The sequence below is a fragment of the Rhamphochromis sp. 'chilingali' genome, assembly GCF_963969265.1.
Source record: "Rhamphochromis sp. 'chilingali' genome assembly, chromosome: 9".
In the NCBI taxonomy this organism is placed as follows: Eukaryota; Metazoa; Chordata; class Actinopteri; order Cichliformes; family Cichlidae; genus Rhamphochromis; species Rhamphochromis sp. 'chilingali'.
In genome coordinates this window covers 11,610,839-11,626,391 of record NC_137936.1, presented here as the reverse complement: position 1 = coordinate 11,626,391, position 15,553 = coordinate 11,610,839, and the positions used below count along the sequence as shown (strand labels likewise).

General features: G+C 43.7%; 1 protein-coding gene across 2 annotated transcripts in view; it reads right to left on the bottom strand.

The window, feature by feature from the left end:
• Nucleotides 1-14,993, bottom strand: part of lrig1 (leucine-rich repeats and immunoglobulin-like domains 1) — a 37,332-nt gene extending 22,339 nt beyond the window's left edge. Inside the window, exons 1-3 of one of the 2 annotated variants that reach the window (XM_080892612.1) lie at nucleotides 13,943-14,993; nucleotides 3,809-3,880; nucleotides 2,973-3,047 (exon numbers count right to left, since the gene is read on the bottom strand). In XM_080892612.1, coding sequence (XP_080748738.1) covers nucleotides 2,973-3,047; nucleotides 3,809-3,880; nucleotides 13,943-14,145 — 350 coding nt within the window. In that variant the 5' untranslated portion in view covers nucleotides 14,146-14,993. The remainder of the gene's footprint in view (nucleotides 1-2,972; nucleotides 3,048-3,808; nucleotides 3,881-13,942) is intronic. The other variant, XM_080892611.1, reaches the window with a different exon arrangement.
• Nucleotides 14,994-15,553: the final 560 nt, after the last annotated feature.

Genomic DNA, 15,553 nt, shown 5'->3' with positions numbered 1-15,553 from the left:
GAGGCAAACCTGCGGCTCCATAAGTATAATTATAACGTAACATAGACTATATCGATATAAACGATATTGTCACATCTTATATCTCGTATGAAAATATATGGATATTTAAAAAAAAAAAAAAAGATATATCGCCCAGCCCTACTAGGAGCTCACCATTTATTTCAGTTTCTGTGTCAAGACACCTTCTGGATAGATCCTTTTATTCATGACTGCATACCTTGTCTGCAACAAGTCATTCGATAGACTAGAAGACTCGGAGGGAGTCAGCCTGTCAGTCAGTAGCAACCACATATAAAATGCTCTTGGGCTTTTGGAGAGTTTACTGTTTGATGAGCGGCTGAAGACAGATTCTCTGTCCATTTGCTTCCCTGGGTGTTTGTATGTTTATGCAAGCCACTGTCTCACACAAACTTCTAGTCAGACTACATTCCGGACGATCTCCAACCAACAGCACGGGAACACCGCCCAGCAGCCCGAGCTGCTGTGTCTGCCAAGGTGCATGCGCGCGAACGCGCGCGAACACACACACACACACACACACACTGCAGAGGACTTAGTGGTTGGTGTGTTAAAGCACATTGGATTTACTTTTGGGAATGACACTGAACCCAAGATCACTTCTCACTTCCTTTTTCCTTTCTTTTCTGCACCCTTCCTGCTGCCTCATCCACTACTTCTCCTTTAACCATTCCTCTTTCGATATATGATGGTGTCATCCTGCTCTGATACTACGATCTATTACTACCTCCCTGATTTCTCATCCTTCCTCCCCTTCCCTACCCTCACCCATTTTACTGTAAGCTATGTGACTGACAGCTGCAGCTGCAAGTGCTTCGGTGGGCCTTCACTTCAGCTGCATGGCTTAGTAAAAATCTGACCCTCCCACCAGCCTCCACTCCCATCAGCACTACTGGCCTTTCCCCTAGCAACAGGCTGCAAGTCAGACCCAAAAAAAGACACCCCAATCATTTGCAGGGCCTGCAACTGGACACAGTTTGTGCAAGTAAAGGTGAACTTGCTCCAGTCTGTTTTATATCAGAGGCAGAGTGAACATGAGACTGTGCTAAAACTTAAAGATACAGACCAAAAAAAACCCCAAACAAACAAACAAACCATGACACACAATAACAGAAGGTCAAACTTCTGATACACGTCAACAGACATCTGTTAGAGTTGAATAATCAAACCACAGATGCTTCCCTTACCAACTGTCCACAGCTTACAGTAATATTCTGACCACATCAGTGCATCACGATAAATTCTGAGAAGCAGGCAGATGACACACAGGGAGAGGCGGACGTGTGACTCCCACAAAGATCCCCGCTGAATCTGATATGTCGATGACCAATGTAATAGGAACCAGCAGCTGTGTACTTTACTACCATGCAGCCCGCCTGGATGCCAGCAAAGTGTGAAAGAAAATACAGAGTGAAGCTAATGGTTCGCACTCGACGATGGCCGATTAACTTGCTCGTTTCAGGCTGAGCGAGTTGTGAGAATGTTTGTGGATACCGCAATAACCACAACGCTGCCATATCCATTCACAGGCCAGCATCACTACCCACATTTATTTGCCTTGTTGACCCCAATCGGAGGTGTTGGGAAGAAGTGCACTGCAGCTACATTTATATTTGCACAGTGAATTATGTAGTTCAGCTCGTTTTGTTGGTTCCATTACTGTTACTGTATACATATTTATAATTTTTTAATTAACTAAAACACAAGCAATTTAGGACAATAATGGCATATTTTTCCTTGCTGTTATCGAACCCCTTTTGGCAAGCCCCGCCCCCGTACCCTGAGCTGAGGGGCTAGGCGCTGCATTCGTCACATGCTCTGCACATGTGTGGAGCATGTGCAGAGAGGCCACCGCTGCTCAGCACTCACGAGGAGAAACATCCTCAGAATATTGATTATTTCTATTTGTTAACAAACGTTCAGGGAAACTGCTGCACTTTGTGGCCATGTGACTAATCACTACCTTTGTTGAAGTTTATACCGGTTTTTTAAAAACCTTTGTCTCTTGCATTATGAGTTGCTTTAGGTAACATCCTGAGAAAACAAGGTGTCAGAACTCTTTTATTTCCTTCAATTACTTTGCATTGCATTAACTTTATCTTATTATGAACAACATTAAAAATAAAAAGATCACATATTTCTGTGGGCTTGCCTCATCACTGCTTTCGCCATCTTTTAGCAGCATGAATAAAGTTACTGAATTACCCCCACTTCATCAATTTCCTTCCATTGCAAAAAAAAAAAAAAAAAAAAAAAGACACTGCTGAGCCCACGTTTGTGACAAACACAAGTGCACCCACGCCCTTTCCAAATACGGCTGTAAATATGCAGCAAGATGCCAGCCCCCCCCGCCACAATTTCACAACTGGGAGCAACGACTTAGAACTATATACGAGCTGACACTCCAAACAGCCAGCACCACTCACTGCAGACAAGCCCACATGGAAAGGTAAAAGGACTGGTCGCTCACTCCATCACATGCTAATCCGTGAAGACAGAAATTCGTACTGACACCAGCTAATTTAAATGCAGTCGAGTCAAATTTTTGGCTACCTTCACATGAATTCAACATTACTTATGAGATGCAAAGGCCTATTCTTTCTCAACATATGTCAACAGACTATTTAAAAGCACGCCAGTGAGGCAACTGACCTAAGAATACAGTAACAGAAGCCCTCTGCAGACATGGGATACATAGGCATGGCTGGCTTCATCAATCTGTTAAAATTACTAAAAGAGCAATATTTGCTGTGCCCTTTCAGACGTGAGTGTGACCGCACTCTCTAACGTTTAACTCTCTTTGTTGTTGTCACTGTTTGTGAGTCTGGGCATGTGTGTGTGTTGCAGCTGTGAACACACAGGGGCACCTCACACACAGGCTACAAGGGAAAGGTCTCTCTTTTGGATACAGATCTTCTGGTGCCATGTTAATCAGTAAGTGTAGTAATACTCACAGGTAGAGGGACACAATCTTGGATGCAGCCTGTCCTAAATCTGGTATGGAGGTCAGCTCATTGTGGTCTAGCCGACTGAAAGTTACAAACACAGAGAGAAGAGGGTTAGAGAAGCAAACCGCTGATAAAGGAGCACCCTTGAAAATTGACTATATACAGACAGACAGATAGATAGACACACAGGCAGACAGATAGATAGATAGATATATGTGTGTGCACAGATATCTACACATATTTAGATATGGTTGTTATAACTCATTTCAGTCAAAGCACGTATAAATCAACATATAGGACTTTTCACGTCTGCTGCACAGCAAGTGGCAAGTCATCCTTTTAAAAACTGAAAATAACATGGGAGTAAAACAGATGTCCGGGAGCGTATGACTGGCCCGCTGGCCTGCCAAAGATGTCACCAGTGTGTGTATCACCAGTACGTTCCTGTATCTGTGTGTGTGTGCCTTGTGTACTGGCGCTGAGTGACACAAAACCAAGCCCTCTCCTCACCATATAAAATATTTACAAGGCCAGTGTTGGCCACAGTATCAGGTGGTGGGGGAAAGGGCTTAATATAGAAAACCACCACTTAATTCTCAATTGGACTTAGTTCAAGGGAACACATATGAGAATGCTGCTCGGAAGCGGCGCGGCAAAGATGGGAGTTAGCCAGAATGAAGTAACTGATTTTTTATTTTTTTATTTAAAAAAAAAAAAAAAAAAAACAGGTGACACTTCAGGTGACAATCCAACAGGGCCAAACACATTTACTGAAAAGGGTTTAGGAGATTTTAAGGAGACTGTCAGCAGAAACCATGAGTGCTCTGCGGGTGACTACTTACAGCTCTCTCAAGTTGGGAAGGTTGGCAAAGGCTTCAGGACTGATGGAAGTCAGTTTGTTGTAGCCGAGATTTCTGAAAACAAACAAAAAGTTGCTCATTACAAGACAGGAAACAACAATTATTTGAAATACCTGCAGGGCAATGGTGTTTCACATCTTTTATTGCTTTTGTCCTTGGCATTTTTCAGCACTTTAAATAAGGATCCTAATCAATAGCAGCAATTATGTTTCCCATTTGACAAACATCCTCATCTGTCTGCATTAAGTATGCCTGAAAACACTGCAGTACATAAATTTACGCCAGCCTTCAAGGAGGGCCCGAATCGATACCATCGATACAGAGCGTCTCTCTCCTGGCTCACTTTCCAAACATTACCCACAGGCCATTCATCTGCAGCAGTCAATCTGCACTTTCAGCTAACGGTGTATTTAATAGCTGGCACTTGACTTGTACAGAAGCTTATTAGTGAGCGATTTGTCCAGTGACACAGCCTTACTGCGGTTAAGAGTGCAGGTAAAAAAAAAACACAGCTAACACACCTTTGCTTTTTCACCGAGATTCCCACGCCGTATGAATCGAGTTTATCTCGCGTAGACAAGTGCTATCTGTGTCACACACTTGCCTCCTGCCTAGCTGGCATGTCGCCTGCCTGTTGGCAGAGCAGGCCGCAGTGAGAGCGCTGTTTGTGTTTGCGTGGTGGGGCTAGGCTAGGCGAGACAAAGGGAGCCCACAGCTCCGAGCCGCCTGCCTCCCGCCCCTCCATCCCTCTGTCCAGACGTGAGAGACGGCCCAGGAATGTTTCACAGGCCTGCCGAGAGATGGCTACTTGTTCCCAGAGTCTGGGGACACTTTTACCTGATGTAACGCATTCCTCATTCTGCTCTTGTCCCACAGTGGGCTTTTACCACAGTGGCCTTAAAAGCCCACAGACTGGACAGCGACATATATTTTTTTAAAAGATAAATTTGAAGCTAAACAAACACAAAAAACCTGCCATTTTCATACTTCATGCTCACAACACTTTCTCTTAAACAATTTATGCCCATCAGTCTCAATAGCCATCTCACTTGACAGATTTCCCTTTCTTGTCTTCTGTGCTCAATTGCAGATAATGACAGTCTTTTTCCCCATTTCTTTCTCTCAAAGTGTGTGTGTGAGACGAGATAATAGCAGAGCGTGTGTCTGCCCTCGGGGCTGACAGAGAGGTGTGTATGCATGTCTATGTCATGATCATTTACTGGGGCACCTCCCATTCAGGCCTAGATCGCTAAATTATTGTTCCCTGCAACGGGAGGAAATTACCTTGTTATGACGAAGCCAAAAAAACAACACACACACAGAGTCCCCATTGATCGCATTTGCCTAGAGGCAGGTATAATGAGCCAAAGATACACCCAACACCGACAGCATGAGAGGCAGTGCCGTCATCTGGACAAGCTATCAGTAGTTTCTAATCAACCTGCATTTGGCACAAAATAGCAGAAGAAATTTCAGCAGTCCATGCTGCATAACAAGCAAGTAAAAGATTTATCCAAAAACGCCACAATCATGGAGCTTTGTGAATTTCTAACTTTCATATTTAATATTGAATTAAGCAGAGAAAATTGACTGCAGATATGATACTCAAGGTTTAAAATAAGGAGAAGGATAAAGCAGGATGAAGGAACAAAGTCGAGGTTGGGGGGTAAACCTGTCGGGTTGGTGCCAAAGGCCACAGCAGCAAACAGAACTGGCCCTTTATGTGTGTATATGCAAGCACGCCTGTGCCTTTTTTTCCTCAGTCACCTATGGTATTTACACAACTCCGTCTTTTCCTTCCCACTTCATTGAGACAAATCTGTTTTCTTGCCTATCAGATGAGATAAGTTTCACAGTATTTTAACACCTACTGTAAAGGAGGCGATGGTGATGATAAGGGCTGGGTTCTCTCCCTCTCCAACCCCCATCGCCACCACACACACACTCCCTCATATGGCAGGAAAGAAGGAGGGAATGTGACTCCAGCTTTAAGCATTGTTAATGCTTTCCAGAAAGTGACCTTGCACTCATGCAGTTTCTGAAAGAATTTGCTGCATCGGGTAAGAAAAATACAAGTCTTTGAGTTTTCGACTGCTCCGCGAGTGGAGAGATGCAGACGCCAACACTAACAGAAACAAACATGCTCAGAAGAAGAAGAAAAAAAAAAGAACTATCCAAATATCCTCTCAAATGCTAAACTGGGTTTAGCGTTCCATAAAGCTCTGCAAGTTTATGCTGTATAGTTCAACCAGCTGGAAAACGAAGTGTAGCTGTGTTTTATTAAACATGGCAAACACTACTGCAATTTACCTTAAAAAAAATTGAGAGTGGTTCAAACACTGCATTCCATTGTGTGGTACAACTACTTCATAATGGGCAGGACTGTTTGACATTAGTCAGCAGGATCACACTCAAAAGCACTCTCAGCCAGGTAGTTAGCCAAAAAAAGTGTGGGAAAATCTAAACGTTGAATCAAATGCTAATTTTCGCAATGACTTCAATCTGTTCTGATTAATGTGCTGATGCCAGTAAAGCATTTTGGATAATCAAAAAGGGGCACAATTAACATTCATCACACAGTCTACCAATGTTTTCCCTCAGATTTTGAGTCCTTTGGTGTGCGTGGGCGAGTTTATGTGGAGGAACAGCTTTTTCAATTATTAAATATTATTTTATCCTCCAAATAAATAACTGAACAATACAATCTGCTGCCTCTTTAGTTACTCGGATGTACTTTCACTCTGCCGTCTCTAGTGCATTGCACCTAAAATTTTTAGTTTTTGCTCACAACAACCCCACCAAGTCAACTTGGCCCAGTACCAGTACCCTAAAACACTTAAAGATGGAACATATCAAAGGTTCTTTATGAAACAGCAACAGACATACTTCAATTGACAACATCCTAAGCTGGTCGCCTTAACAACTAGTTGGAAGGTTTGACTCAATCCGAGTATACCTGGGAAGGAACGCTTCAAAAGCAAGCATGATAAACTCATGAAAGGCCTGCTTCATAGAGCAGGTGTCTTAGAAAGAAAAATGGAGCCTAGCGCCTGCAGAAGACCATCACTTCTGGACTGTGTAGCCGATGTGACACATAAAACTCATTAAAAAGCTTTAAAAAATTGCTTCGTTATGGGTACTGTGGGAGTAGAGGAAGCCTGTGAGTAGTGGAGTGATGTCATAGCGTATGACACTACACTTGTAAGTCAGCGCATAGCCTGTGTGTGGGAGAGGAGATGTGAGGAGGGAGGAAAAGTGCAGGGACTTAGACATACAGAGATACATCATCATTATCTTTTCCCATTTCTATCGTAGATAAATGCAGTGTGAACTTTGCTCGCTCAAAGTGTGAAGTGATGTCAGGGATGAGCCTTCTGTAGCCCAGTTGTGAGACAAAAGCTCTTTAATGTGGTCGACTTCATGGCATCGTAAAACTGGTCAAATAATAACCTGCGTGTCAGAGAGCCAGACACACAGACACACAAACACACATACACACACCGACGCTGCTCTTCCTGTCATTAAAGGCCAGTTTATAGCCCGGCAACTGCAGTGAGAGTGTACACAAAGCTAACACCAGCTCCCGGCCACCATTTTACACACAAGTCATACAGCGAATGAGAAGTGGGGCCGGTATCTTATCAGTTTCGACAAGGTTAAAAGCATAAACTGGCCGACAAGCGTTACTATAGAAGTGATAAATCTGACTCGTTAAAATCGGAGCAAAGAAACACAGTAAATACCAGATCCTTGGAAGGGGGGGCAAGGAGAACTTAGGTGCAAGATCAGAGAGATGTAGTGCTGATGGGCTCAGCATATTTTACCATTTGCATTACAGATACTCACTGCCCCCACACACATAACTCAAAGAGGCTGCTCCTGCCTTTGAAATCAGCCCGACAGGGAGCGTGACTCTGAAGTTTTCCGATGCAGGCACATCTTGGGGCCATGTGCAGCCCCGTTGTGAGTGTTGCCGCTTTGGGGTTATAGCAGGAGATGAAGCAGCGCACTCCAAACAAACCAGGACGAGGTTGGGGAAAGTTTCTGCAGCAGCCCGAGGCGCTGCTTGAACCCACGGCTGGGCCCACAGACCCGAGACTGGGCACTCCATATGAGAAGCACAAACCCGTTGATGCCGTCTGCACAGCAGGCAAACCAAGGGTTTAATGCAGGAGCATGCTCCTGCCGTCTAGTGTGATAACAGTGTAATGTTTTACAAATGGCGCCATGCTAGATCATTCCGAGTACAGGGAAATGAGTGTCCCAAATTAATCTCGAAGAATAACATAAACACTGTATTGTTGTACTCCTGTCTAGTAGTCTGGCCTAATGCTCTTAACTTCAAAGTGAAGAAAAAGACAGACAGTTTTTCATTCGTTAATTTCCTTCCCCAGTGATGTTTATTTTATTAGCAGAACAATAATTACCCATGGTAATAATGATTACACATGAATATGTGGTTGTTTTGGGATTTAAGTTGATGCTGTTTTCTAAAGTATCAGAAAGTACAAAGGCCAAAAAAAAAATCTGGCCCAAGTTAGCACTCCAATCTCCCCTTGTGTCTCGAAGGGCTGTCTGTTTTCTGGGGTGAAGCTGCTTCACTTGCGCAGTACCTCTCACTCTTTCCAAGTCACACTTTTTTTTCTCCCCCAAACATCTTCTCCAGATTCCCAAACTCTTACCAGATGTACAGAATTCACAGATGATTCACTGATCAAGCCCACTTTGTAGATACTGACTTCAGGGTAGAGGGAAAAGAGGAAAAAAAAGAGAAAAAAGAAAAACTTGGCGCCCTAAAGTGTCTTCACAAAAGAGCCATCTATTCTGCTGACTGAATTCCTGTCGAATGAGTTGTGGCAGCAGCTGTTTGATTGTCATTAGAGCCAGCGTGAGGCTATGAGCTCATTCCATATCTCCATATTAATGTCAGACTTTATCTGCTCTTATTAGAGTAGAGGATCAAGCTTTAGCCATTTCTTCGTAATTTGCTCACAGCTAATGCGTTACATGAATCATCTCAGCCGGTTAAAAAAAAACAAGACTTCTATTTAATCTTCCATCTAAGAACCACCAATACTTCTACTAACCTGAAAATCTAATGGCCTGATGTGGGAGGAAAAGTGACGTGGGCCTGATAAAGATCACCTCCAATGATAATATCATCCTAAAGCCTTCTAAACACACAAGTTAGGTCTACAAAATATCTACCAGACATGAAAGTCGCAAGGCCAGCAAAACTATGACAATAAACAAACTTGGTATAATCACCAATACCACAAGATTACAAGGCTGCGTAGCGAGAAATGCCCTAGAAACCACAAAGGGCTCAGCCCTGCTGAGTGCTGTTGCTGTATCTCTGCCCCAGCTGCTCAAATGTTGATGTGTTTAAGCAAGAGACGAAACATTTCTGCACTGTGGTGTTTATACATCAGTCAGTCCCAACATAAAATCCAAAATCCCTGACAGTATAAATGGCCATGATGGAAAAAGTAAACCCAGGGCAAGCATAGTACTAGTGGTTAAACCTATTTTGTGTGTCTATTAATAGCTTAGATGAAGCAAAACACTACCTGAAAATAAAAGTGTTATTTCTGCATATATGTGGCAGTCAAGCAAACGGCTGTGTAACATGCAATTTCCTTTGGGTTTCCACTGTGTGTTACAACATGTGTGACAGTGGTTGAGGTTTCTGACCACTGAGAGGACTTTCACCAACTAGTGGAGCTGAGATTCAGTAAGCAGAAGCAGACTGTGGCATTAACAAGACACTTCCGCTTAATGCATCCCTCTCCACGAACTCCTACTCCCACAGGCCAGGTGATCCAGAGTTACACCCCCCCCCCAGTAACCAGTCTGCAATCGACCATCTGGGCTCTCCATCCCGAAACCACCAACACAAACCTATTTCCTGAGGTAGAAGCCAAAAACCAGCTGTTGGGGGTAGCGTTTACCAATAAGGCTTTAAGTGAGGTTGAAGGCTACACTTTGGGGATGACTTGCAGCAGAGAGTTTGGCCAGCACATGTAAAAACTTGGGAAACCACTAGCAAAATGCCACATTACACAGGGGGTCATTTGAGAGCAGGTGAGTGATTCAAGGGCTCAGTATTCAAGTGAAAAATATATATGTAGAAAAGATGGAACTTTCCATAACAACAAATAGCAAAAAGAAAAGACGGAGAGACGCTGGCAAACAGACACCCTCCATCTGCTTTATCTCTATCCCAGCACGCAATCGCAGCCAAAATCTGTAATGCTCATGCTTTTATTTACTTGCAAAATCCCATTATGCCAGTGGCACAGTGGGCAAAAATGCTTTTAATACACATTACTGTGGCTGCAAATAAGATAAGACACCACTCCTGAGAGGGAATATGTGACTTTGTGAGAGTAAACTTGCTTTATATGTTGCTAGGCTATTCATCAATCAGAAACAATAGGCAAACATCTGAGAGTGGTGGACAGTTTGTTAAATGTTACAAGCACTGATGTAAAACAGGAAAGGACAAGTGCAACGAAGAAGTTCATAACCACAGAGGTTTCAAAGAGGCTGGATGTCCAGGCTGTTAGGCATTCACTCATAAATCTCATGTGCTTAAAGGCGGGGGGGGGGGGGGGGGGGGGGGGGGGGGGGCAATAAAGCATTCTAGTGTGATCAATAGTGATCAATATTACTGCGATACAGTAATCAATGATCTAAAATAGCAAAAAGTAGCTAATACGCTTCTTTTTAAGGGTACATTTCCACACCTGGTCAATCACCCATTTTTCCCTTAAAAGTTTGAGTCTTATTTGTCTCTGTTCTTTCTGTGGCCCAGGCAGGATGTGCTAACATCTTTTGTTTCCCTGAATGCACCATCAAGGCCACTTTCTCACAAGATCCTGAGGAGAGATTATTTTGACAACTGGAAAGCATTACTGTTTTCTCTCCACCAAGGGATGTGGACTCTGTGGACTTGGGGCTGCTAGTAATGGATGAACTGCAGTATAACACCGGTCCACTGGCCACTTGTCTTGACTGGCCAAAAAGCTCATCGGCTTTTCCAGATCCATTCTAATAAACTACACTCTTCATCCATTTTCCCTGACTCTGTAACACAGGAAACAACTGCAAGAGCTGCTTTGGTTGTGGCTTTAACCTGACATTATACAGTTCTATTAACACAAAGTGTAAAAGAAAAATGTTGCTGCAATCATTTGCTGCCTAAAAGCTTTGAAATTCTCCATCTTGGTGAAGGTATGATAACTCTCTCCAAGAGCAGCTTCCTCGAGTGCGCTGCTGTGTCATAAGAGCCATGGTTCATTACTGTAATCCCAATTTAAGCGCCTGTGTGAGGATAACTGCAGCAGCTAAATGACAGCGCTATCGTTCTTCACCCACACAAAAGGGTGGGAAATGTTCATTTATTTGCTGCTTGAACCATGTTCATTTTACAGACAGCAGAGCAGAGGGTTGAAGGGTTAAAAGCTTCCGACTGTAGCATGCACGCTGTATGTTTGACTAACGGAGGGTGCTTGTTGTTGTGGATTAACAGCCTCTACTCGTTTACCTCAGGTGATGATGAGATTTTTCCTTTATGGGAAGCCTCTGCACTGCGCACTTGAGTGAGAGAAGAAAACTGGTGTGGGTGCCTTGTGTTTATTGACAACCACCAATGCTGCCTTTTCTTGCACCACCACTGCCGCTCCCTCCCCAGGGGGAAATCATAACAATGAACTGATTCCACACTGATTACTTGGCTAAGATGCCTGAAGGTGGAGATAGACAAGCACACTTTGTTTGAAACCAGGGACTGTGCACACTGACTCTTTCAGCTCTTTTGACAGGCTAAAACTATTATTGTTGCACTGTACCACAGCCCCTGCTCTATCTTGTCTTTTTCAACAATACCAAAGTTTCCCTTTCAGCTGTGCACATCATGCACCACACACGAGACAAGCTCTAGTGCACAGAAATAAAAAAAATAACCTTCCAAACTGCTGCATACCCTAAAATAAAATAAAATGTTTTCACATAAGTGGACAGAGTTAGCACAGGGTTCACTATGATGGGATCACATTGGGCCACAGGTGAAATTGTCCGTACTTGCCTCTTTGGGTTTACGGTAATCATCCACTAATCTGGCTCATTTACGGACCCCAGAGGCAAAGAGCTGGTTCCCTTTGAGTTAGCCGCCAGCACAATGTGACTATCTCAAGTGGTGTGGAAATATGCAACCTAGGTGTTTTAAAAGATAATTCAAAGCCATAAAGCCATTCCCTTTGAAAACAACAAAGATTGCGGGTCCTTAAATCTCTGCCTGATAAGGTTTGGACGAGATAACAGAAGCCGACTTGGAGCGACACAGGGCTTGCGCGGGGAACCCTGTCTTCACACAAACCAAAAGGTCCAGTGCAGCAGTTTCAGATGGGACATTTGTTCCACAATACATGATCATTGTCCAAGAGGACAGGGCAGTACTGTGAGTCTGCGTGCATGCATGATAAACAGCATCTGCACTTGAGAATGGCTAAGAGGTGCTTCAGGGCAACGGGGCTACTCAGGCACAAGTGCCATTATTCGTGTTTTCTGAGGACTTTTTAAAGCCATTGCATTCCTGACTACATGTGGCAAGAAAAACTGCCTCAAACAGGAACCTGGGAGCCAGAACAGTCCTAAGGCCTTTATCTAAATTCCCAGGAATACACACACACACACACACACACACACACACACACACACACACACACACACACACACACACACTAAAAAATCTCAAAAGTTTAAGGATTTGTAAAAGTCACTGGAAACAGTGGGTGCAATATACTCCAGTGAGAAACAACATGTCAACAGGGAGGACAGAGAGCAGTGTTGTCTGTAAGTAAACTATCTAATTCAGTCTGGTAAGTGCTTAAGTTCCCCATACATTGGGGGATGTTTTATAAAAATGTGCCAAATTAGCTCATTTCCTAAATGATCTGGCAGACAGAGTTTCATTTGTTGTCAGCTTTACTTCCAGGAGCCGGTGACTTTCCCAAGAAATTGAATTTATGAAGTGAATCTAGCGAGACAGAAAGGGGAATCAGGATGATACCTGTCATAAGTCTCACTGAGTAATGACGGTTAATTTGTTATGACATGTTTGGGTCTATTTGTTTGCTCAGGCTGCAGGGACTGTTTGCTCACTCTAACACTGGAAACATGAATACACCTTCAGATAGATGCAACCGAAGGCACATGTGCCAGGCACAGAAAGATAAATCTTTTTTTTAAGCATGAAGATAAACCAGAGCCTGGAACATTCAATCACATCTCTAAAAGTAAGTGCGTTATAAAATACAGAATGACTTGAAGTTAACGATAATTCACAAAGCAAAGCCTTTGACACCCTTTTAAGTGCAGACAACTTGGAATACACGTTTGCGCACGTGGCTCTTCTCGCGATAACAAAAACACCTGTTAACCTACTTACTTTGAATAAAACTCCCCAAGTCTGACTATTTAAGCAAAAAAAAACAAAAACAAAAAACATCAGCAGGGAATGCCCGAACTACACAAAAAGTCTTTCAACACAGCATCTGGCCAAGTGTCAAACTCACAGATGCTTTTATTTGTTTGGGGGGTACAATGTTGTGAAAGATTATGCGACTTTAATTTACGAACAGCATGAAAAACAAAAAAGCTCAAGTGGAGTTACAACATGATGTTCAGGGTCTACCTGCGTAAAGTTTTAATGTTCCGTCACTTTCTAGAGGCGCGGGGGGCCTCCGGAGTACTTTGACGGGGTAACTAACTGAAAACAAAACGCGCGGGGCAGGGGGGCAGTTTTGTTTGCTTACATACAGTTAGAAAGGAGGCACGGGCATAGCTTCTATGACAGCTGCCCGTCACTCCCCCCTCTGTTTTAGTTCATAAGCAAAACTATGCAACTCTAAGCAGAACCACAAAAATCTTCTCTGACGGGATTCCTGGGGAGAAGCCCCGTACCAACAGGGGTCCTCTGTTTCAAAGCCGTGCTGTCGGCGTGTTTAAGCAAATAAAGCCCTAACACTCTATGCTGCTGTCCACGTTTTTACACTGTTATCCCGTTATGGGCTGGTCAATAAATAGGTTAGAGCAACTAAGCGCTTTACTTACAAGGAAACAGTCCGAACTGGAAGGTCCAAAGGCGTCGCCGTCAGCTCCAGATTACTACAGTCCACTGAGTCGCCACTGCAGGTACAGTTCTGGGCACATGGTGTGTCTGAACTCAATCCGTAACTTTGAAAGAATTCGACCGACAAAATTAAATAAAAAATACACCGAGACAGATATCCAAATCGTCCCAGGAAGGCCGCCATTTTGTATCCAGTTTTAATAGCGCGGCTGCTGAGCTCTCTCCCGGTGCCCACAACCTGGTGTCTTTAATGTGGCTACGAAAAAAAACGAAAGCTCGTTATAACGCATTAATTGTCCTCTTGTACTAAAGATGCTAGCACGGACAACTTTGGGGCAGCCAAATGTTTTCCGTCCCAGAAACATTCATCTCTGACACAAGTCCCCCACTTCCAACTTTCTCCTCTAGCGTCCGAGGCGGGCTAAAAAAAATAATGAAAGGTAAATCACGGACTAGCAGCGAAACTCTGCTACAGCGAACTCCTTTAACTCTCCAAACTTTGTGCATAAAAGGCTAAATGTAGTTTGTCAGTAGTGATATTGCTTTTGCCGACCTCTGAAAACATGCAACAGTCAGACGTTAAAGGATACTGCGCCTGTACACCTCTCAAAGTAACAGTTGATCAGCGGAGTAGCACAAAAAAGTAAACACTAAGCAAAAGAAAACTGCCAGACGAAACCAGAAATTTGAATATGTAGGAAATAATTTCGGGCTCGCAGGAACAGTGGTGAAAACTCCAGCGCTGGTCTCTCAAGCCGAACGTTGCATGTCGTCCATACCGCGGCGGTCGAATACATCCAACTTTAAATCCCCCGCACGCCCGGTGTTCTCCACCAGCTGCTTATCAGGTACAGTCTGTGGTCACAAAATCTCGACGATGCGATTAATAGCTAAATTGAGTACCCCCTCCTCCTCCTTCTGAGCGTTCAGTACCACCATGAGTTTTTCCCCCTTACCCAGTTACTTTTCCTTTTTTTCCTACGGGACCTTTCGGTAATCCCATGTTGGAAACACAACAGCAATTCAATGGTCCTCCCCCGGTTCGCTTGTGATTGGCTGGTGAGAGTTGACGGCCGGGTTACAGCCTAACCTCATTGGTCGTTGCGGGTTCTCACTGCCTCGCGAAGTTGGAGAGCCCTTGAGCAGTTGTCACTCAGCGGTTTCTGGCCCCGCCCATGTTTCCCACCCCGGGGTGTGAAACCGCACCACCTCCTCTCACTCTCACTGCTTCTTAAAGAGACAATTACCCAGATCAAGCTCTGTAATCGCATTATAACAAGCCGTAATAACATAATTGGTTTGAAAGCCCGATTTAAGTATTTCTTAGTAAGGCTGACATCAAGATTTACATACAGAAGAAAGAGCGGGAAAGCTGATTATAAGCAATTGGCTGTATTCCCCTCAGCCACGCGCATTTGAAGGAGTTTCTGTAAAATACGATAAAGTTCCAGCTGGAGAAAGTTGAATTGTGCATGTGCATTTGCTTGTGTAAAGTTTGCGTATGCATGAATATTAACAATTGTGGAATAGTAAGTACATTTCTCTTTCCAAGTGAACACCTCAGTCGACTGTTGCCTAATAATAATAATAAT